This window comes from Sorex fumeus, unplaced genomic scaffold (assembly GCF_029834395.1).
Source record: "Sorex fumeus unplaced genomic scaffold, SorFum_2.1 ptg000014l, whole genome shotgun sequence".
Lineage (NCBI taxonomy): Eukaryota > Metazoa > Chordata > Mammalia > Eulipotyphla > Soricidae > Sorex > Sorex fumeus.
Window position 1 is genome coordinate 7,198,555 of NW_026606071.1, and position 25,355 is coordinate 7,223,909.

General features: G+C 41.1%; 1 protein-coding gene and 1 pseudogene across 1 annotated transcript; both read left to right on the forward strand.

Annotated features, from left to right (window-relative positions):
* Positions 1-225: 225 nt before the first annotated feature.
* LOC130021229 (uncharacterized) lies at positions 226-387 on the forward strand (annotated as a pseudogene).
* A 17,989-nt stretch (positions 388-18,376) lies between these two features.
* On the forward strand, positions 18,377-18,619 carry LOC130021049 (histone H3.3C-like). Its single transcript, XM_056111804.1, has one exon. The coding sequence runs from the start codon at positions 18,377-18,379 to the stop codon at positions 18,617-18,619; it is 243 nt and encodes an 80-aa protein (XP_055967779.1).
* The last annotated feature ends 6,736 nt before the right edge of the window (positions 18,620-25,355 follow it).

The window sequence follows — 25,355 nt, forward strand, 5'->3', positions numbered from 1 at the left end:
CATATTATCTCTGTTCTAATTCTCTAATTCCTCTGAAAAACTTTTGGTAACTCTCTACCACCTCCCAAATATCTGCACAACTAAATGCCATCCCTAGAAGGAAAATATATTTACAGTTGACAGGCGTTCCATTAGAAAAATATTCAGTGGGAAAGCAAGATAAACATTCAGTTTTCTTATTTTTTTCTATCTCTGGGTTTTCCCTTTAATAATCACGAAGTGTGTATCGCTTCTCAGCCTTTTGGCTAAGATCAAGTGTAATAAACACCGAGTGTCAAGTTCCTTTTAAAATATGCCTCTGGTAATTAAAGAATGAATATTACATGAAGTCTCTTTGGGGAACTCCTAGTGGAAATATCTACAGTGATTCCAGATGGGGAACCTCATAAAAGAAATTGGCATTAGTGCAGTTAGACTAGTTCTTACTTTGGGGGTCTTAGACCCCCAAATCAGTGGAAACAAAGGAAAAGGTAATTGTGTAGTTGTTAACTGTTGGCTTTATTTTGAAACTAAAGGTTTGAAATATGCCAAGAATTATATTCCTGTTTTCACGTTCTAGTGGGAGTCTGGAGGTGATCTTTTTAGAGGCCTAGCTGGTAAATGAAAACTTTATCAGCAATGTATGAGTTTTCGGGCTCCTGGAAAATGGTGGTTCTGCTCTGGACTCTAGATAAGTCACTGAATGGTAAATGAGTGTGGCTTGTATCATCTCTTGTCAAAAGAAAAAATAATTTGTATTGAAATACTAAAATGTAAACTACTCATATATAGACATACTTAATGAAGCTGTTGAGCTAAGACTGCAACCTAGTGGTGAGTTTGTTATTAAGAAAAGTGACTATATTCATTGTAGACTATCGATAAAAGGCACATTTGATGGGGAAATGAGAATGAACTCTCTGTAGAAGCATGTTTGTGCCCTTGTTAAGACTGATCTTCCTGTTGGAGGTTGGCTAAGAATAAAGAAAGGATAATTGAAATCGAATCTCTAAAGCTGTTCATTTTGTGCAGTATAAAATGCTACCTTATCTGAAGATCTGCTCACTTCTCTCAGTTCTTTGTCTTTTTAAAGATGAAGACCTTGACTAGACTGCCTTTGCTTCCTTACCTTCTCGCATTAGTAGAACTAGTTTTTTTTTTAATTGGTTTTTTAGTCAGCTCCACTTCAGTTGCATTTTTTTTCTTAAATTTTTATTAGTGAAACACCACGAGGTACAGCTGTAGACTTACAAATTTTTGTGCTTGGGTTTTAGTTATACAATGATCGAATACCTATCACTCCACCAGTGCCCATTCTCCACCACCACCAGTCCCAGTATCCCTGCCACCCCCCAACCCCCCATCCCACCCTACCTCTGTGGCAGGGCATTCCCTTTTGCTAACTCTCTCCTTTTGAGTGCTGTGGATTGCAAAAGAGACATTGAGTGGCAGTCTTGTTCGGTCTATAGTCTACCCTCATCATGCATTTCCCATCCTGAGAGGAACGTCCCAACACCCTTTATTTGGTGCTCCCTTCTCTAACTGAGCTGCTTTTTCCCCTAGCATGTGCAGCTGGCCTCAAAGCCATGGAGTAATCCTCCTGGTACTTATCTCGGCTATTCTTGGGTGTTAGTCTCCTAATTTGTTACTTTATGTTCCTCAGATGAATGCAATCTTTCTATGTCTATCCCTCTCTTTCTGACTCATTTTGCTTAGCATGATACTTTCCATGTAGTACCACTTGTATATGAATTTCATAACTTCATCTTTTCTAACAGATACATAGTACTCCACTGTGTAGATGGACCAAAGTTTCTTTAACCAGTCTTCTGTTCTCGTGCACTCAGGTTTTTTCCAGATTCTGGCTATTGTAAAGAGTGCTGCAATGAACAAACAAATGCAGATGTCGCTTTGACTATACATTTTTGCTTCTCTGGTATATATTCCCAGGAGTGGTATTGCTGGGCCAAATGGGAGCTCAATTTCTAATTTTTTGAGGATCGTCCATACTGTTTTCCAAAAGGGCTGAACCAGTAGGCATTCCCACCAGCAGTTAAGGAGGGTCCCTTTCTCACCAAATCCGCGCCAACACCAGTTGCTTTTGGTCTTTTGGATGTGGGCCAGTCTCTTTGGTGTGAAATGATATCTCATTGTTGTTTTGATCTGCATCTCCCTGATGATTAATAATGTAGAGCATTTTCTCATGTGCCTTTTTGCCATTCGGATTTCTTCTTTGAGAAAGTTTCTTTTCATTTCATCGCCCCATTTTTTGATGGGGTTGGTTGTTTTTTTCTTGTGGAGTCCAACCAGTATTTTGTGTATCCTTGATATCAATAATATCAATAATGTTTGGTCATTTGTTCCCTTGTCTGATGTGTATTTGGAGAATATACTTTCCCATTCTTTAGACTGTCTTTGTATTTTGGTCACTGTTTCTTTGGAGGTGCAGAAGCTTCTTACTTTAAGATAGTCCCGTTTGTCTATCTCTGTTTTCACTTGCTTGGCCAGTGGCATGACATCTTTGAAGATACCATTAGCTTCAATGTCATGGAGGGTTTTGCCAACTTTGTCTTCAATGTACCTTCTGGATTCCGGTCTGATGTTGAAGTCTTTAATCCACTTAGAATTTACTTTTGTACATGGAGTTAGGCAGAAACCTGAGCCCATTTCTTTGCATGTAGCCGTCCAGTTTTTCCAGCATAATTTGTTAAAGAGGCTTTCCCTACTCCACTTCACTTTTCTTGCCCCCTTATCGAAGATTAGATGCTCAAATGCTTGGGGGGAGATGTCAGTATATTCGACCCTGTTCCATTGGTCTACAGCTCTGCCTTTGTTCCAGTACCATGCTGTTTTAATTATTACTGTCTTGTAGTAGAGTTTGAAGTTAGGGAGGTTGATTCCTCCCATTTTCTTTTTCCCAAAAATTGCTTTAGCTATTTGTGAGGTCTTATTGTTCCATATAAATTTCAGGACTGTTTGCTCCACTTCTTTGAAGAATGTCATGGGTATCCTAATAGGGATTGCATTGAATTTATACAGTGCTTTGGGAAGTATTGCCATTTTGACAATGTTAATTCTCCTGATCCATGAGCAGGGGATATTTTTCCAATTCCTCGTATCCTCTTTTATATCCTGAAGTAGAGTTTTGTAGTTTTCTTAGTACAGGTCCTTTACTTCCTTAGTTAAGGTGATTCCTAGGTCCTTGATTTTCTGGGGCACAATTGTAAACGGGATTGTTTTCTTCATGACACTTTCTTCTCTTTCACTATTTGCGTATAGGAAAGCTATGGATTTTTGGGTATTGATTTTATAGCATGCATTCAGTTGCAGTTTTAACTGATTTTATTTTTGTGATTGAAGGAATTAAGATCATACTATTTTTTAACCCAGCTGAATTTTTCATGTACTCTGATTATGAATTTTATTCTTATAATTCTTTGACTCGGCAATAATGTTTGGTCATTTACAGCTTTTCTTGGAAATGCTTTTACTAATTATATTGATTCATATTTCATTGTATTCATTTATTCACATGGTAATGATCAGGGCTCAGGGGTTAGTTCAACAGGCTGAGATGCACTCTGCTTGCTGGTACCCTGGGTTCAGTCTCAAGCACTGCATGGTCACCCAACACCACCGGGAGTGGCCCCTGAGTACTAACCCAGTAGTAATCCCCAAACATCTGGGTGTGGTCCCAAAACAAAAAACATAGTAATGCTCAGACTTTGTCCTTTTTAAAGCAATCATTTTTCCAACCCAAAATATAGAAAGGAGATTTCCCTTCTTTCTGAGAAGATTCCAGCAGCCTCCATATATGACATCTGACATTTTAAAGGTCCCACCTCCACATCTCCTGATCCTCTGCTTGCTCCCCTGTTCTTCCAAGTGAAATTAATCTCCCAGCTGACATCTCTAGACCCTTTTCAGAGCCAGAGGCAGATTCCCCTCTCTTCTGACTACGTTCCACCAACCTCCACTCCCAACCTCTGTCATATTAATGCACCTAGCTCCACATCTCCTGAACCACACGGCTGTATATGCAAGTTGCACAACAGCTCTACTCACCAAATTTCAAACTTCACACAGTTATACTTCTTGTCACTGGGTGAAGAAGAGAAGGGAAGGAAAAAGAGCAATACCCAGACTCATAGTCTCTCAGAGTCTCCCAGTGGGACTAACTACAAAGATTCACCCTCAGCACAGCAGGAGCACAGTAAAACCAATGGGGAAGACAAGCAGACACCCACCAAATTCACTGAGTGAAAACAGTAACACAGAAGGCTCAGTCAGCACCAACAAGCTCTGTAAATCCTCAGAGAATAATGAACTTCAAAAACACAATGGTTCAGGTTAGTTAACAAAACATAGAAATTCTGAGAGTCAAAATGAAAAAACTGTACTCAGAAATGAAGAGTGATAGGTGATATTAAAAAAACTCAACAGAAGATCTGAGCAGCAGAATGTAACGGCAGCTGAGGACAACAGTAAGTAGCTCCACGATGACATGGAGGAAACCTTGGAAAACAACAAGATGAATAAAAGTCTGAAAAGAAATTAACAGCACACCAGAGAATATGGGGTGAGTTCAAAAGGAACAATATAAGAATCACTGGAGTCCCTTGAGGAACAGGAACACAAATTTGATGACTGGCCAATGGTTAAAGGAATCACAGATAAGAATTTCCCATTTACACAATGGAGTACTATGTAGCTGTTAGAAAAGATGAAGTCATGAAATTTACATACAAGTGGTACAACACGGAAAGTATCAGTTAAGCGAAATGAGTCATGAAGAGAGGAATAGACATAGAAAGATTGCATTCGTCTGGGGAACATAAAGTAACAAAATAGGAGACTAACAACCGAGAGTGGCTGAGATTAGTACCAGGAATTTTGCTCCCTGGTTTGGAGGCCAGCCACACATGCTAGGGGAAAGGGGAGCTCAGATAGAGAAGGGAGCACCAAATAAAGGGTGTTGGGAGGATCCTCCCAGGATGGGAGAAGCACGCTGAAAGTAGACTATGGACCAAACATGATTGCCATTCAATACCTCTTTTGCAATCCACAGCACTCAAAAGGAGAAAGTTAGCAAAAGGGAATGCCCTGCCACAGAGGTAGGGTGGGATGGGGGGTTGGGGGGTGGGAGGGATACTGGGACCCGTGGTGGTGGAAAATGGGCACTGGTGGAGGGATGGGTACTTAATCATTGTATAACTGAAACCCAAGCACAAAAATCTGTAAGTCTACAACTGTACCTCATGGTGTTTCACTAATAAAAAATTTTTTTTTAAATTTCCTAGAGTTGAGTAATATAGAAAGCCAAATACAAGAGGCCCAAAGGGTTCCAGCAAAAATAGACTCAAATAGGAAAATTCTCAGAATGACAAACTCCAAATACATAGACAAACTACTGAAAACAGTAAGATATAAAAGGAATTTGAGTACAAAGAAAAGTATATAAGATTCATAGCAAACTGATCAAATGAGACTCTACAAGCCAGAAGGAAATGAAGGGGTATAGGACAAAAACTAATAACATGAGTACCTCATCAAGAATACTATCCAGTGAGATTATCATTCAGAACAATACAGTGATTCATGGACAGGCATCAACTTAAGGAATTCATAGTCTTGGAACCAGTTTTGCACAAGTGTTTAAAGACTGCTTCTTTAAAAGACAGCACTTGGCATTGAGTATGGCATTCACTCATGGTGCTTATGGTTGCTTTCCTCTAAATTAAAAGTGTATGTCTACTCCCAGCTTGCTAAAGTATTTTACACATTTTCAATAACAAATTGTTTCATTTATATTGAATTTTCTATGTCTATAAATTTATTCATATTACACTACTTAGGTTACTGCTAATCAGTAAGCTTTCACACTGATCAAAGTGGTTTATCCCATTTCATTCTTCTAACAAATTGCCTTAGCATCAAATGACGCATTCCTAGTAATATGTAGGAACTTTTAACTGGAAGAAACTTATAATAAGGACTAGTGGTTTAAAGTGTCTCAACTAGGAGGCATGTGGCCTCTGTTGGGTCCCTAGTCTATTCTGAGAGAGCAACAGTAGAAATTGCCCAAGTAGAAAACCATAGTAAAGACTAGGTGGCCACATAAGGAAATGAGAATTCAAGGAAACAGAAGTGACCAAGAAAGGAAAAGTTATCAGAAAAAGATAGAAAACTATTGGTTTAGATCATGGGTTCTAGAACTGAAGTGTCTGGCTTTTATTCTCAACTTGGCCACTTCCTGGGTTTTCTTGGGAAGATTACATAGCTTCCCTGTACCCTGATTTCTTCATCTGAAAACCAGGTATTATAATTATAGGTATTTTATAACATAACTATGAACAGCTTAATTTAACATGTGTAAAGTATTTAGATTTGTGCTTGGTACAGAATAAGAATATGTAAGAAATAGCTATTACAATGAGTAAAGATTCTTGGTTGACTAGCATTCTAGAACATAGATCAGTGCCAACTGACTATTGAGAGATACCAGTGATGACATTTTATAAGTGAGAAAGATTCTTGGTTGACTAGCATTCTAGAATATAGACCAGTGCCAACTGACTATTGAAAGATACCAGTGATGGTATTTTATAAGTGAGTTTGAGTAACTGAGGAAAGCTTGGATAAAGTGGGGACTTATAGTATTCATATAGGATAATTAAATTTTGGGATTATCAGTGAGAAAATTAAGGGAATTTCATGAAATAGATTTAGAAGTGGGATAACTATTTGGACATGGATAAATGAAATTAGAGAATCACAACCGCTCAGAGCCAGGAATTTTTTTTTCAGTGCTGAAAATTGAACCCAGAGCCTCACACTTTTGTGGCAAGTGCTCTACTGTAGGGTTTTATTCTCTGGCCTAAGATGCCAGGAACTTTGAGGACAGTGTGGGGTCACAAGAGCAGAAGATTTGTTAGACAGTTCAGGGACTATGATTAGAGCCTCTTCACTCCACACTTGAAAAACAGAAACAAAGCGTGATGGGGCTGGTGAGACCACTCAGAGGATTGACTTGTGCTGATCTGCACAGGGCCCCAGGTCAAGCTCCCGTGACTGGATTGCTGCCTGAGCACCACTGGGGTAGTCCCCCAGGAACCCTGTGAGCCCCCCACCCATCCCCAAAACAAACATGTTAGCTTTACCTCTGAAGAACAGAGAATATTTATTGGTTTACTATTTAATTTCTTTAAGAGTGGCCACTGCCAGCAGGGCAGGTGTAGGGGAAGGTTAAGGGTCGGAAAAGGGACAGAGCTGCTCCTGGGAATGCTTGGCCAAGAGGTGCTGGCTTATCATTTTATTGTTTGGGTCCCACAGTGTTGTTGTTCTTGGGCTGATGCTCCTTGGGGGGGCCACCAAGTCTATACCCAATGGTGCTGAAGGGGAGAGAAAAGGGGGATAACATGCAGTGCCAGGAACTGAACTTCCAGCCGTATGCATCCAAGGCATATGTGCTTTACTACCTGATCTCTTTACCTATCATAGCAAGGTATTTACTTAGCTTGAGAGTAGAATAAATTATCAGGAAAATATTGGCAGGATGGTTCAGTTAGAAGAGTAAGGAAAAGGAGTAAGAAGCAAGATTTGGTCATTAGATATGGAGATGGTACAGGGGAAGAGACAATTTTAGTTTCAGAATTTTAAGTCAGAAGTGTGAGGGTGCTTTTCACAAAAATGGAACTATTGAGAACATAAACTGCTTTGAGGAAAAGATGCATTCGATTTCAGAAGCATTGAACTAGGGTGATGAAAACGCATTCAATATGAGGCTGGAGCGATAGCACAGCAGGTAGGGCATTTGCCTTGCATGCGGCCAACCTGGGTTTGATTCCCAGCATCCCATATGGTCCCCTGAGCACCACCAGGAGCAATTCCTGAGTGCAGAGCCAGGAGTAGCCCCTGAGCATTGCTGGGTGTGACACAAAAAAACAAAAAATAAATAAAGAAGAAAAAAAGAAAACACATCCAATAAATGATTGGGCAGGTAAGGCAGAAAGACTTCCCTTGAGACTGTGGCCCTTCCCCCTTTTTTTCTACTTTTTCATCTTTCTCATATTACTGAGCATGTTACTAGAATGAACCTAAACCAAAACCTTAAAAATCTAGAATGATATCTTAGCTTTTCTTGTGTATTTTAAATTCTATAAATGTCTAGTAATATTTTAAAGTGAGGTTAAATGAAATTAATTATATATATATATATATATATGAAGAGAGAGAGCGTGTGTGTGTGTGTGTGTGTGTGTGTGTATATGCAAAATAACTTAAAGCACAACTGAGTGGAGTCTCCTCACCATTTCATTATCTTGGTCCTTGGACACCATTCACTCTCAGCCTCAAAGAAATTAAGAGCAAATAAAATATGTAGGTATCTGATTATTTTCTAAATACCACAAGATCTTAATCCATATGTTCAGGAAATAGCACAGTACTTGTCCCCAAACTGTGAGGCATGACCGGTCATGTCTGGCAGATGCTCTTGCCTTTAATGAAACAGAAGCAGAAGCATTGATTGGGAGGAGGCATGGATGTTATCATAATACTGATAACTGGGTGAAAAGTGCATTTGTGAGCAAATCCAGCACTGCCTAGCAACTGTTTCCAGGCAGAGGGTGCTGGCGCTGGCAGTAGCAGGTGCGCCTTTCAGGAGCAGCCATCCTATTTCTGTATACTTTATAGGATGTGAGTTTGGGGTTATTTGGATCCAACTTATAAGGTACTTTTTTTCTTAACAACTCAGTATTGAATATTTTTCTTTTTAGTGATTAACACAACAAACTTAATTGTATTATGACTAGCTCTGAATATGATATAAGTACACAGATTTTGTGTGTGTTATAATAGACTATAAATGGTATCTGAAGCCAGGAGCTTTGGCATTTAAAAAAAAAACTAGTGTGAACTCTGCCACATTCTTAATCAGTCTAGGATTTACAACAATTTCTGAAAACCCAAGATGTGGTTTTAAACATATTGCAGAAACTAAACTTTTGTTGTCTCTTGGCTTGTTTTGGTTTGTTGGGGATTCACACCTCATGGTCCTGGGGGCTACTCCCTGCTCCATGATGGCAGCATGGAAGGGCTTGATCATGCCTGATGGTGCTCTGGGGATCATGCAGTGCGGGGAATTAAACCAGAGCTGAACCCTTGCAATGTAAGCACTTTAACTACCGTACTATCTCTCTGTCCCCTGAAACCAAGCTTTAACTTTTCTCCTGAAAAGTAGATTTCTGGTCTCTTTGGTGTAGTTACTACTTACTGATGCCACTATTGGTTTATTCACTTGCTCCAGGCCTTGCATGAGGGTATTGCTCTACCCATTCATAGTTCCAGAGAAACTAGGAGTGATGCTAGAACTGAGAGTGAGACAGGAAGACTTATTGGTGGTGTAGTGTTTCTCAGGAGAAGAATGTTCAAAAATTTAAGAGTGATGCAGGAAATTCCATAGTCTCAAGGTGGCTGAATATACCCGGTAACTGAGCATTTTAGCACTCTAATTTTGCCCAAGACAGTTGTTGTGAGAATCCTGAAATACATTCCAAAGTATGTGCTTGCATTCAGCCCATCATCCATTCATTCTTTTATACCCATTGCTTCTGGAATTTTTACCCCATTTCCATGTTCATTTTCTTACTGCAGTTAGGCCTCTTTATCTCCCAGGATCCTCGGAAAGCCTTCTTCTTTTACAAACCCACTTTCCCTAACCTCTTTGGAAAATATCCATCCATTGCTTCTTTCTTTTAGTATAAAGCCCAAAGAAATCTGGGGCAAGAGAAATTGGGACAGCAGGTAAGGTGCTTGCCTTGCACTCTATCAATCTGGTTTCAATCCCCAGAACAAATAAGACCTTCTGAGTATGACCAAGGGGCTCCTGAGAGCAGAACAAGAAATACAGTCTGAACACCACAGCTATGGCCCCCCCAACTCCTCTCTCCCCCAAAGAACAAAACTCCAGGAGCTATAGTGACAGAATAGTGGGCAGGGTATTTTCCTTGCATGCAGTCGGCCTGGGTTTGATCCCCAGTATCCCATATGATCCCCTGAGCACTGCCTGGAGAAATTCCTGAGTGCAGAGCCAGGAGTAAGCCCTGGGCATTTCCAAGTGTGACACCCAAAAAAGTAAACAAACTAAAAGAACAAAACTCCAAGGATCTTACTTCATTCTAATCCCCAGCAAACAGAGCTTGCCTTTATTTTTTTTATTTTTATTAGTGAAACACCATGAGGTACAATTGTAGACTTATAAATTTTTGTGCTTGGGTTTCAATTATACAATGATCAAATACCCATCCCTCCACCAGTGCCCATTTTCCACCACAATGGGTCCCAGTATCCTCCCCACCCCCCGTGTCTCTGTGGCACGGCATTCCCTTTTGTTCTCTCTCTCCTTTGGGGTGTTGTGTTTTTGCAAAAGAGGCATTGAGTGGCAATCATGTTTGGTCTATAGTCTACTTTCAGCATGCTTCTCCCATCCTGGGAGGATCCTCCAAATACCCTTTATTTGGTGCTCCCTTCTCTATCTGAGCTCCCTTTTCCCCTAGCATGTGTGGCTGGCTTCCAAGTCATGGAGCAGAACTCCTGGTACTAATCTCAGACACTCTTGGGTGTTAGTCTCCTATTTTGTTACTTTATGTTCCCCAGATGAATGCAATCTTTCTATGGCTATCCCTCTCTTTCTGACTCATTTCGCTTAACATGATACTTTCCGTGTAGTACCACTTGTATGTAAATTTCATGACTTCATCTTTTCTTACAGCTACATAGTACTCCATTGTGTAAATGTATCAAAGTTTCTTTAACCAGTCATCTGTTCTCAGGCACTCAGGTTTTTTTCCAGATTCTGGCTATTGTAAAGAGTGCTTCAATAAACAAACAAATGCAGATGTTGCTTCGACTATACTTTTTTTGCCTCTCTGGGATATATTCCCAGGAGTGGTATTGCTGGGTCAAATGGGAGCTCAATTTCTAATTTTTTGAGAATCGTCCATACTGTTTTCCTAAAGGGCTGAACCAGTCGCATTCCCACCAGCAGTGAAGGAGGGTCCCTTTCTTGCCACATCCGCGCCAGCATCGGTTGCTTTTGTTCTTTTGAATGTGGGCCTGTCTCTGAGGTGTGAGATGGTATCTCATTGTTGTTTTGATCTGCATCTCCCTGATGATTAATGATGTAGAGCATTTTCTCATGTGCCTTTTTGCCATTCGGATTTCTTCTTTGAGAAAGTATCTGTTCTAATGCCATGTACAAAAGTAAGATCAAAATGGATTAAAGACCTCAACATCAGACCAGAATCCATAAGGTACATTGAAGACAAAGTGGGCAAAACCCTCCATGATATTGAAGCTAATGGTATCTTCAAAGATGTCACGCCACTGGCCAAGCAAGTGAAAACAGAGATAGACAAATGGGACTATCTTAAACTAAGAAGCTTCTGCACCTTGAAAGAAACAGTGACCACACAATGGAGTACTATGTAGCTGTTAGAAAAGAGGAAGTCATGAAATTTAGATACAAGTGCTACTACATGGAAAGTATCATGGTAAGCAAAATGAGTCAGAAAGAGAGGGACACACATCCAAAAGAACAAAAGAAACCGATGCTGGCCAGATGTGTCGAGAAAGGGACACTGTTTCACTGTTGGTGGGAATGTCCACTGGTTCAGCCTTTCTGGAAAACAGTATGGACAATTCTCAAAAATTTAGAAATTGAGCTCCCATTTGACCCAGCAATACCACTCCTGGGAATATATCCCAGAGAGGCAAAAATGTATAGTCGAAGTGATATCTGCACTTGTTTGTTCATTGCAGCACTCTTTACAATAGCCAGAACCTGGCAGAAACATGAATGCCCAAGAACAGATGACTGGTTAAAGAAACTTTGGTACATCTACACAATGGAGTACTATGTAGCTGTTAGAAAAGATGAAGTCATGAAATTTATATACAAGTGGTACAATATGGAAAGTATCATGCTAAGTGAAATGAGTCAGAAAGAGAGGGATAGACATAGAAAGATTGCATTCATCTGGGGAATATAAAGAAACAAAATATGAGATTAATACCCAAGAATAGCTGAGATCAACACCAGGAGGATTACTCCATAGCTCAGAGGCCAGCCAGGCATTCTAGGGGAAAGAGCAGCTCATATAGAGAAGGGAGCACCAAATAAAGGGTGTTTGGAGGATCCTCCCAGGAGGGGAGATGCGTGTTGAAAGTAGACTATGGACTGAACATGTTTGCCACTCAAAGCCTCTTTTGCAGACCACAACACTCAAAAGGAGAGAGAGAACACAAGGAATTGCCCTGCCACAGAGGCAGGGTGAGATGGGAGGGATGGGGGTGGGAGGGATATTATCCATGGTGGTGGAAAATGGGCACTGGTGGAGGGATGGGTATTTGATCATTGTATAATCGAAACCCAAGCACAAACAATTGTAAATCTACAACTGTACCTCATGGTGTTTCACTAAAAATAAAAAAAATTAATAAAAAAAAAGAAAGAGAGGGACAGACATAAAAAGATTGTATTCACCTGGGGGACATAAAGTAACAAAATAGATTAATACCCAAGAATAGCTGAGATAAGTACCAGGAGGATTATTCCATGGCTTAGAGGCCAGCCGGGCATGCTAGGGGAAAAGGCAACTCAGATAGAGAAGGGAGCATTAAATAAAGGGTGTTTGGAGGATCCTCCCAGGATGGGACATGCATGCTGAAAGTAGACTATAGATCGAACATGATTGCCACTCAATGCCTCTTTTGCAGACCACAACACCCAAAAGTAGAGAGAGAACAAAAGGGAATGCCCTGCCACAGAGGCAGGGTGGGATAGGGGAGTTGGGGGGTGGGAGGGATACTGGGATCCGTGGTGGTGGGAAATGGTCACTGGTGGATGGATGGGTATTTGATCATTGTGTAATCAAAACCCAAGCACAAAAATTTGTAAGTCTACCTCATGGTGTTTCACTAATAAAAATTAATAAAAAAATATAAAGAAACAGTGACCAAAACACAAAGACAGTCTACAGAATGGGAAAGGATATTCGTCAAATACACATCCAACAAGGGGTTGATGTCAAGGATATACAAAGTACTGGTTGAAATCCACAAGAAGAAAAAATTGCCTTTATTTTTTGTATAACCATAACCCCCTAAACAAAGCCAGAACCCCAGTGGGCCTTCTTGCTTGCTGCATATCCACATTTCTCTATTCTCTTCATTTGGTAGATGAATTAGCTTTTTTTCCTACTATTTTTAAATGGCTTCCACAAATACTTTATTTAAGCAACCTGTACAGCTTTAATGAACACAGGATAAGGTTTTTGTCTCTTGAGGATGTTGTATAAACCACCTAATCTTCCTGAGCCTCCATTTCCACATCTGGAAGAAAGGGGGGAAACACATTATTTTTCATGGTTTTGAAAAAGAAATGATCCATTATTCCCACAAATCCTTAATACTATGTGCCAAGTCATTTTAATTTTTGTACTAAAATAAAAATCCTGCCTTCAATCAAGGTTGTCATCTCGTGAGGTGGGGGACAGGTATATTTATGTTTATATACATGAATGTTGAAACTTAGGTGAAAAAGAAAGGTTAGGGTGCTGTGTAGAGGATTGATAGTTTTAATTTAGATAGTGGGGAGGTGGCTTGGTACTCTGAGGCAGTAACATTTGAAGTGACACTGAAGTGAAGTGTTTGGTAGACTCTAGAAGATTTGGAGGGAATAGAGGATATTGAAGACAGAGGTTTAGATGGACACATGCAGAAATTGAAAGAAAGGTCAAGGGGCCAGAGTGATAGCACAGTGGAGAGGGCATTTGCCTTGCTTGTAGACAACCTGGGTTCAATCCTTGACATCCCATGTGGTCCCCTGAGCACCGCCAGGAGTCATTCCTGAATGGAGAGTCAGGATTCATTCCTGAGTGGAGAGCCAGGAGTAATCCCTGAGCATTGCCGGGTGTGACCCAAAAGCCAAAAAAAAAAAAAATCATAAAAAAAAAAGGTCGAAGTAACAGGGAGAGTAGTTAGAGAGGGCAGTTGGGGACAGAGTGTGGGAAGTAAGAATGAAGGGCCATGAGATTTTAATTTCGTTTTTCAAACAATGGGAAGCAGTGATTTGAAGCAACATGATTTGTGCTTTTAAAAAACCTCTTTGGGGGATAGGGTAGGTAGTCCAGTCAGAGATGCTCAGGGGACCCACCCTCATTGCTAGGGATGTTCTTGGGGGCTTCTCAGCCTGGATTGGCCTCATAACGCCCCCAGCACCAGCAGGCCAAGCTTTCAAATGTGACACCTGGTAGGTCAAAGTGTCTTGGCCAGGGAGGGGAAATGAGCACTGCTTGAGAGAACCTTGCAACAAATCTCTCTGAGAATAGGGTTTAAAGTCGATGATTTCTTGACACATGGCATATACATACATTGACATCTCACTCTCCAGTGCTCAGTGGATATCATGCAACTGACTCATAGATTTCCTTTCTCCCTCAAATGATCGTCAGCTCCCATTGATTCACTCATCCCCAACACTCAGACCAGAACTCATGACATCCAATACCTTGGTAGCATGCTGGATAGCCTCCAAACCAGGGTCAACTCTACTTGAAGTCTTCTTTCTCCTCAAATACTCTCTCCACAATCTCTATTCTAGTTCCTGTCAACCCTGTATTATAGTTGGGCCTCCAGGGACATGAAAATGAGAACTAATGGACAAGCTAGGGTGGGAAAGGTTGTTCTAAGGCTAAGGAACTTCAAGTGTGTCTTGTAAGAATAAGAAAGCAGAACTAATGTTTTGTAGAATAATTTTTTTTTAAAAACCATGATTTACAGTCATTGATAGTTGTATTTTAGACATACAATATTTCAACACCAATCCCACCACCAGTCAACTTCCCTCCTCCAGTACTCTCATACTTTGTCCCCGCCTCCCCACCTACCACCCTGACAGGCACATTACAAAGCTCCATGGTTGCATCTTAGATCTCAAGTTTTTAGTGTGTTGAGTCTGTGCTTTGGATATATGGCTATACTATTCTCCCACACCACCTGTATAACCAAAGCTCCGACTCCTCTTCCCACATTACTTCCCTTTCTCATCATCTTCCTTTTCCTCTTGGTTTCATTCCTTCTCTGTCCTCCTCCTCTCTAAGTCCTGGGGTCAAGGGTGATCTAGGAATCCCCCACCCCTTACTACATTATATTTCCACATCCAGTTATTCTGTATGCCACAGATAAGTGAGATCATTCTGTGTTTATGAAAGCAGCACTACTTTTATAGTTTTCCCAAATGCACTCAGGCAGGTGCTGTTCCCTGGACTTGATATGCTGCCTCCTCTCGGGATCCCTTTCACTCTATTCAATCTCCTGGGATGGGATATGGGCCACTCTGGGAGGCAAGAATCACCCCTGATTCTGTACTCAGGGATCACTCCTAGCAATGCTGGGATCAATTCAGGGTCATCCCAGTGTCAGGCAAGTGCTTTGATCTCTGCATCATCTCTCTCAGTGGTGCTCTGAGCTTCTTTCTGACTCTCTGCATAGAGGTCACTCCTGACAGTTTGAGGGACCAGATGCAGTGCTGGGGGTGAGACCCAGGTTGACCACATGCAGGACACTTTCCCTACCACCTATGCTAACTCTCCAGTTCAACACATTATTTTTTTTAGTATTTTTTATATTATTAGTGAGACACCATGAGGTACAGTTGTAGATTTACAAATTTTGTGCTTGGGTTTCAATTATACAATGACCAAATACCCATCCCTCCACCAGTGACCATTTCCCACCACCATGGATCCCAGTATCCCTCCCAGCCCCTACCCCCTATCCCACTCTACCTCTGTGACAGGGCATTCCCTTTTGTTCTCTCTCTCCTTTTGGGTGTTGTGGTTTGCAAAAAGAGGCATTGAGTGTTGATCATGTTTGGTCTATAGTCTACTTTCAGCATGCTTCTCCCATCCTGGGAGGATCCTCCCAACACCCTTAATTTGGTGCTCCCTTCTCTATCTGAGCTGCCTTTTCCCCTAGCATGTGTGGCTGGCCTCCAAGCCATGGAGTAAGATTCCTGGTACTAATCTTGGCCATTCTTGGATGTTAGTCTCCTATTTTGTTACTTTATGTTCCCCAGATCAACACATTATTTTTTAATTGCATAGCACCACCTTGAAATTTACCCAGGTAAGATGCAAATCAAAACAACAATGAGATATCTCACACCACAGAGACTGGCACACATCAAGGAAAAGAACAACCAATGCTGGTGCAGATGTGGGGAGAAAGGGACTTGTTGGTGGGAATGCTGACTGGTTCAGCCTTTTTGGAAAACAAATGGGCATTCCTTCAAAAACTAGAAATTGAGATTCCATATGACCCAGCAATATCAGTTGTGGGAATATATCCCACGGTGCAAAAACGTTACTAGGCCTGCTCGAGAAATCAATGAACAATGGGAGGACAGTGACAGTGACAGTTGGAAGTAATACCTTATTGTAATTTTGATTTTCATTTCCTTGATAGTCAGTGGTAGGGAACAATTTTTCATATGCCTATTGGCCATCTTTAAGTCATGTTTGAGGAATTTTCTGTTCATCTCCATTTTTTTTTAAATCATTTTTGTGTCTTACCTGGCAATGCTCAGGGCTTACTCCTGGCTCTGCACTCAGGTATTATTCCTGGAGATGCTCAGGGGAGCATATGGGAGGCTGGGGATTGAACCTGGCTTGGCCATGTGCAAGGCAAATGTCTTACCCACTGGATCACTCCGACCCTCCTCTCCCCCTTTTTTTGATGAGGTTGTTTGTTGTTGTTGTGGAACTTTGAGTGTTATTTTTATATCTTGGATACTGACCCTCTGATGTGTGGTATTCAAATATTTTTCTCAGTGGGGAATATTTTAGGCCTTATTTATCTTATAGTACTAAAACTTTTTAGCTTGATATAGTCCTTTAGGTTTTTTTTTTTTTTGGTCTATGAGATTGTGTCATTGAAGACTCTTCTGAGGTCAAGGTCTTAGAGAATGTGCCTGTGTTTTTCTCAATGTATTTTATGAAAGTATTTTCAATTTCAAGGTCTTTATTACATTTTGAATGGATCTTTGTGAAAAGGTGAACTGGGATCTAATTTTTCTTTTTGCATGTGGTTATTCAGTTTTACCAACACCAGTTATTGAAGTGGTTCTCCTTCACCAGAAACTCAGGCACTTAGCTCTTTTGTCATAAATTAACTAATATAAGATTTATCTCTGGGCTCTTATTTCTATTCCATTGATCTTAAAGTGTGTGTTTGTACCAGAAGCATGCACTATAATTACTATAGTTTTGTAGTCATGATTAAGTCTGGAATGCAATGCCTCCCATCTTCTTTTTTCTTAGAACTGTTTTGACTGTTCAGTAGTTTTATGGTTCCATGCATATTTTATAAGTATTTGTTCTATGTCACTGAAAATTGCCATGGGGATTTTGATGGGAATTGCATTGCATCTGTAAAATTACTTTGGGTAAGATGGTCTTCATAGATGCAGAGAAAGCATTGACAATACCCAAATCTTGTTTATGCTAAAAATATCCTTAGCAAAATGAGGGTCGAAGGCACTTGTCTCCAAATTATAGAAGCTATATATGTATATATATATGTTGGAGGCAAGATGGCGCTGACGCTGGTCAAACCCCTCTTGCTCTCCCGAATCCGGCTCACCATCTCACTCTGGATGATGCGCGACTCAGCACACCAGGCATGGAATTGCCCGTGTGATCCCTGCTGGAACTCTGTGTGTGATTCCCACTGGACATCACCGGCTGATTTGTGGGATTAAAGACAGAATGGCATCAACAGGGCGTGGAAAAACCGCAGCCGGGGCTGCAGCATCACCACCTCCCCCCACTGGGCTGAATTACAACACCATTGAGTGTGGAACAGTGACAGTAGTGCACGCAATGGCTTATCCACTGCAGGACGCAGTCCACCAACCATTGACTGACTTGGGACTCAGCATAGGTGTTCCACTTGGCATAGACTCTATACAACGACATCTGGGTGCACTCCAGCCACCTCAAGGAGATCAACCTGAGGCTGCAGATGCCCCAGGCACTGCTCGGAGATGCAGGCAGGTGTGTGTTGTCAGCATGCAAATTGTTACAGCAGGCCAGTCACCAAGAGCTTACATTCAGTAGACTGGGAACACCTGCAGGGATGGTTAGAGATCACCCAAAACCTCCACTCCCACTCTGAGAGAGCCCAGCAAGCTACTGAGGGAATCCCACCCACATAGTAGAGCCTGGCAAGCTACCTGTGATGTACTAAATATGCCAACAACGGTAGCAAAAATGGAGTCTCCAGCTGAGTTGGGAAGAATTAGAGGGCTTGTACTAAGCAGACGGTGTGCAAGTAAATGGGCAGGAAGGCGCCCCACAAGCAACTGGTGGCCACCAAGGCGGCCCGCAAGAGCGCACCAGCCATGGGCGGCGTGGCCAACAATGTGGCGCTGCACAAGATCCGTCTCTACCAGAAGTCCACTAAGCTGCTCATCTACAAGCTGCCGTTCCAGCAGCTGGTGCACAATATCCCGCAGGACTTCAAGACCAACCTGTGCTCCCAGAGCTCGACTGGCATGGTGCTGCAGGAGGTGTGGTAGACCTACCTGGTGGTGCTTTTCAAAGACACCAACCTCTGTGCCATCCATGCCAAGCATGTCACCATTATGCCCAAGGACATCCAGCTGGTGTGCCGCATCCGCAGAGAAAGGGCATAAAGTTTATGATGCTAAAATCTCAGGGCTCCCTTTCTGCTGCCCAAAATGAGCTGGTCTCTTCTCCCCACTCCCCCAGGTCAGTTTTCTCGCCGTCTCTCAAACCCGGGACTTGGATTTCACCGCGCAAGCCCCGAGGCATCCCCCGGACACCGGGAGACAAAGCAGATCTGAGCCCCTCTGCCTCTCCCTTTCCGCCGCCCAAGCCGAGCTGGTCTCTTCTTCCCACCCAGTCTTTACTCCCCGGACACACACCAGGTATCCGTGGGGGTGTGGCCACTTTAGAAGTGGGCGTGGCTTTTTAAAAAGTGGGCGTGTCCTGGTTTTCAGCGGGCCAGGGCTTACGCAGCCGCAGGTAGTTTACTCAAATCAAGAAATCTGACCCCTACACCTGCACAACAACATGAAGAAACAACGCAAATCCCGCCACAGGGAGACGACGAGGAAACAAGTCCAGAAGCCTCAGTAGGTGCTAGCCACCTTAGGGACCTCTCTGACAAGTAATTCAGATATGAAGTCATTAAGATGTTCAACCAACTCAATGAAACAGTCAGACAGATATCCGCTAAATTGAAAGAGGACATGAAAGAAACAATTGATTGCACAATCGACAAAATACAGCAAGAAATGAGAGCAGAAATTGGAAAGCTTCACACAGAAATGGCACCGATCAGAGATTCCATAGATGAAATAAAAAACTCAGTCTGTGCCCTCAAAAATAGAATAACCACAGCTGAGGAAAGAATTAATGATCTGGAAGATCAGCTCACCAAGCCAACATGCAACAACAAACAATGGCAAAGAACCTCAAAATAGCTCTACAGAGAATCAGAGTCCTAGGAGTTGATTCCAAAAGAAAGAACATTAGAATCATTGGACTACCAGAAGCTCATGGAAACAATCCCAATGAAAAAACCATGTTTAAACAAATCATCGCCAAGAAAGTCCCAGAACTCCACAATAGTCATTCAGATTCAAGAAGCCCGAAGGGTGCCAGCTAAAAGAGACCCTAACAGAAACACTCCAAGATATATTATAGTTAGAATGATCAATGCTGCCGATAGAGACACAATACTGCAAGCAGCAAGGGCAAAAAAGGAAATCACTACAAAGGAGCACCCCTGAGATTCACAGCAGACCTATCAGAGGAAACCCTACAAGCCCGAAGGCAGTGGCGAGATATAGTGAAAAAACTCACTGAAATGAATGCTTCACCAAGAATACTCTATCCGGCTAAACTCTCACTCAAAATTGAAGGAAAGGTACACTATTTTCTAGATAAACAGCAGCTCAGGAACTTCATAGACGCAAAACCAAACCTAAAACAAGGGCTAAAGGGGCTACTATAAGACAAGACAAACCCTACAAAAACAACACACCCACACAGAAACATGACACAAAACCCCATAACCATACTCTCTCTCAATGTCAACGGTCTAAATTCACCATTTAAGAGACACAGAGTGGCAAAATGGATACAGAGACAGAACCCAACATTCTGCAGCCTACAAGAAACTCATCTCAACACTCAGAGCAAACACAGACTCAAAGTCAAAGGATGGAAAACAATCCTGCAAGCAAACAGCTCCTGCAAAAAAGCTGGTGTGACCATATTAGTATCTGACAACATTAATTTCACCTTGAAAAAGACTAGAGGGAACAGTGAAGGCTATTTTCTCTTCATCAAGGGATACGTACAACAGGAAGAAATCACACTCTTAAATGTATACGCACCTAATGAGGGAACAGCTAAATATTTAAAACAACTGCTAACAGATTTTAAGGAGGACATTGCAAGCAACACAATAGTACTTGGAGACTTCAACATCACCCTATCACCTCTGGACAGATCAACAAGAACAAAACCCAGCAAGGAATCATTGGCTTTGAAAGAAGAAATAGAAGAGAGAGGGCTTATAGACCTATACAAGGCTTTACACCCCAAAAAGAAAGAATACACATTCTTTTCCAGTGCACATGGAACATTTTCCAAAATAGACCATGTGCTAGGACACAAAACATACCTCAACAAAATCAGGAAGATAGAAATAGTATCAGCCATCTTTTCAGACCATGATGCACTGAGGATAGAAGTGAATCGCACACAGACACGGAGAACCAAATCAAACACCTAGAAATTAAACAACTTTATGCTGAACAATGAGTGGGTCAGGAACGAAGTCAAGGACGAAATCAAAAGATACCTGGAAACAAATGAGAATGAAGACACGAGCTACCAGAACCTATGGGATGCAGTGAAAGCCGTATTAAGGGGAAAATTTATAGCTCTGCAAGCATATCTTAGGTCTGTAGAAATGGTGCACATAAACAACTTGACCTCACAGCTCAAGACCTTAGAAAAGGATCAACAGAAAGAGCCTAAATCAGGCAGAAGGAAAGAGATCATAAAACTTAGAGCAGAAATCAATGTCATGGAACCTAAAGAAACAATCGAAAGATCAATGAAACCAAGAGCTGGTTCTTCGAGAAAATAAACAACATAGATAAACCACTAGCAACACTCACAAAGAAACACAGAGAGAGAACCCTAATAAACTGAATCAGAAATGAGAAGGGGGATATCAAAACAGAAACCAAAAAAATCCAAAAGATCATCAGAGACTACTTTGAAAGTCTGTATACCACGAAACAAGAGAACCTAGAAGAAATGGTTAAATTCCTGGACTCCTATAATCTCCCAAAGCTGAATCAAGAAGATCTGGAGTATCTGAATAGACCTATTAACATCAACGAATTAGTAACTGTATTCAAAAGTCTTCCCAAAAACAAAATCCCAGGTCCAGATGGATTCACTAGCGAATTTTTCCAAATATTTAAAGAGGACCTACTGCCAGTCCTTCTCAAGCTTTTCCAGGAAATTGAAAAAACGGAAACTCTCCCAAACAGTTTATATGAAGCCCATATCTCTCTAATACCAAAAGGAAACAAAGACACCACGAGAAAAGAAAACTACAGGACGCTATCCCTGATGAACACAGATGCAAAGATTCTCAACAAAATACTAGCAAATAGAATTCAACTACTCATCAAAAAGATCATACACCATGACCAAGTAGGATTCATCCCGGGGATGCAAGGCTGGTTTAACACTCGGAAATCAATCAACATAATCCACCATATCAACAAAAGAAAAGATAAAAATCATATGATCATATCAATAGATGCAGAGAAAGCATTTGACAAGATCCAGCACCCATTTATGATGAAAACCCTAGCCAAAATGGGGATAGAGGGCACTTTCCTCAATATAGTTAAAGCCATCTACCACAAGCCTACAGCAAGCATCATCCTCAATGGCGAAAAACTGAGAGCCTTCCCTCTAAGATCAGGGATGAGACAAGGATGTCCACTCTCTCCACTGCTGTTCAATATAGTACTGGAAGTACTTGCAAGAGCAATTAGGCAAGAAAAAGATATTAGGGGCATCCAGGCAGGAAAGGAAGAAATCAAGCTCTCACTATTCGCAGATGTTATGATACTATACTTAGAGATTCCTAAAACCTCTACCAAGAAACTTCTAGAAACAATAGGCTTCTATAGTAAAGTTGCGGGCTATAAAATCAGTACCCAAAAGTCCATGGCTTTCCTATACGCAAATAGTGAAAGAGAAGAAAGTGTCATGAAGAAAACAATTCCGTTTACAATTGTGCCCCAGAAAATCAAGGACCTAGGAATCACCTTAACTAATGAAGTAAAGGACCTGTACAAAGAAAACTACAAAACACTACTTCAAGAAATAAAAGAGGATACAAGGAAATGGAAAAATATCCCCTGCTCATGGATCAGGAGAATTAACATTGTCAAAATGGCAATACTTCCCAAAGCACTGTATAAATTCAACCTAATCCCTATTAGGATACCCATGACATTCTTCAAAGAAGTGGAGCAAACAGTCCTGAAATTTATATGGAACAATAAAACCCCATAAATAGCTAAAGCAATTCTTGGGAAAAAGAAAATGGGAGGAATCAACCTCCCTAACTTCAAACTCTACTTCAAGACAGTAATAATTAAAACAGCATGGTACTGGAACAAAGGCAGAGTTGTAGACCAATGGAACAGGGTCGAATATACTGACATCTCCCCCAAAGCATACGAGCATCTAATCTTCGATAAGGGGGCAAGAAAAGTGAAGTGGAGCAGGGAAAGCCTCTTTAACAAATTATGCTGGAAAAACTGGACGGCTACATGCAAAGAAATGGGCTCAGGTCTCTGCCTAACTCCATGTACAAAAGTAAATTCTAAGTGGATTAAAGACTTCAACATCAGACCAGAATCTATAAGGTACATTGAGGAAAAGGTTGGCAAAACCCTCCATGACATAGAAGCTAATGGTGTCTTCAAAGATGTCACATCGCTGGCCAAGCAAGTGGAAACAGAAATAGACAAATGGGACTATCTTAAACTAAGAAGCTTCTGCACCTCAAAAGAAACAGTGACCAAAATACAAAGACAGTCTACAGAATGGGAAAGGATATTTGCCAAATACACATCTGATAAGGGGTTAATTTCAAGGATATACAAAGTACTGGTTGAACTCCACAAAAAGAAAACATTCAACCCCATCAAAAAATGGGGAGATGAAATTAATAGAAACTTTCACAAAGAAGAAAAGCGAATGGCTAAAAGGCACATGAGAAAATGCTCCACATCATTAATCATCAGGGAGATGCAGATCAAAACCACAATGAGATATCACTTCACACCACAGAAACTGGCCCATATCCACAAGAACAAAAGCAATGGGTGATGGCGCGGATGTGGTGAGAAAGGGACACTACTACACTGCTGGTGGGAATGCCGACTAGTTCAGCCCTTTTGGAAAACAGTATGGACGATTCTCAAAAAATTAGAAATTGAGCTCCCATTTGATCCAGCAATACCACTCCTGGGAATATATCCCAGAGAGGCAAAAAAGTATAGTCGAAGTGACATCTGCAATTGTCTGTTTACTGCAGCACTCTTTACAATAGCCAGAATCTGGAAAAAACCTGAGTGCCCAAGAACAGATGACTGGTTAAAGAAACTCTGGTACATTTACACAATGGAGTACTATGTAGCTGTTAGAAAAGACAAAGTCACGAAATTTACATATAAGTGGTACTACACGGAAAGTATCATGTTAAGCGAAATGATTCAGAAAGATAGGGATAGACATAGAAAGATTGCATTCATCTGGGGAACATAAAGTAACAAAATAGGAGACTAACACCCAAGAATGGCCGAGATTAGTACCAGGAATTTTAACTCTATGGCTTGGAGGCCAACCACACATACTAGGGGAAAAGGGAGCTCAGATAAAGAAGGGAACACCGAATAAAGGTGTTGTGAGGATGCTCTCAGGATGGGAGAAGCATGCAGAAAGTAGACTATAGACTAAACATGATTGTCACCCATTGCCTCTTTTGCAAACCACAACACCCAATAAGAGAGAGAGAACAAAAAGGAATGCCCTGCCACAGAGGCAGGGTGGGATGGGGGGGATGGAGGTGGGAGGGATCCTGGGATCCTGGTGGTGGGAAATGGGCACTGGTGGAGGGATGGGTATTTGATCATTGTATAATTGAAACCCAAGCACAAAAATGTGTAAGTCTGCAGCTGTACCTCATGATGTCTCACTATTAAAATTTTTTTAATTAAAATGAATAAATAAATAAATAAAGCCCACTTAATTATTAAAAAAATAAAATAAAATAAATCTCAGGGCTGTGACAAATGGAGACGCTACTGGCGCCCACTCGAGAAAATCGATGATTAACAGGATGACAGTGCTACAGTACAGTGCATATATGGTAAATCCTCAGCTAACATCATCCTTAGTGAGAAAACTAGTATTTTTTTCTAGGGTCAGTCACAAGACAAGGATGTCCACTGTGACCGTTACTATATAACATAATATTGTAAGTTCTTCCCACAGCAATTAGGCAAGACGATATATCCAAAGATGTCAAACAATTAGGGTCAAAAAGATTAAAACAGCATGTAGGATATTTGCCTTATATGCAGGACAGTGGTATAGTGCAGCTAACCCAAGTTTTGATCTCCAGCACCACAGATGTTCCCTGAGCACAAAGCTAGGAGGAAGCCTTGAACACCATTGGGTGTGACCCAAAAGCTAAAAATCGAACAAAATTTTCTTACTGCTCCTATACTCACTCTTACTAAAATTGTGCATTTGTAAGATTTATCTAGTTCATGTCAATTTAGAATATGTATTAGCATAGAATTATTCAACTCTTTAATTTTTTAATTTGTATGCCCACAAAAGAGAAAGATACAGGTTTTGAAAAACTTGTCAATTTTTTTGTTATTTCCTTTGTTTTGGAATTTCAGTAGTTTAGCTTTAATCATCTATATGTCTGTCAGTGTCACCACCTACACAATAGATTTAAAAGAATAAAAAAAAGTATCTCATATGTGGGATATAAAGAATCATAGTAAAGGAACAACCAATGGCCAAAGTCATTGGAACAAGAGAGTTTCTCTATGAAACTGGGTTACATGACTGGGGTCTTGCTTGGGGAGAGTGATGGGTGTGGTGGTAGAATGATGTGAGCATGAAAAATACAGTTAACAGTATTGTTAATCCTGTAGTGTCCTG

Coding starts and splice junctions, on each gene's coding strand:
- LOC130021049 (XM_056111804.1), top strand. CDS start 18,377: ATGGGCAGGAAGGCGCCCCACAAGCAACTGGTGGCCACCAAGGCGGCC.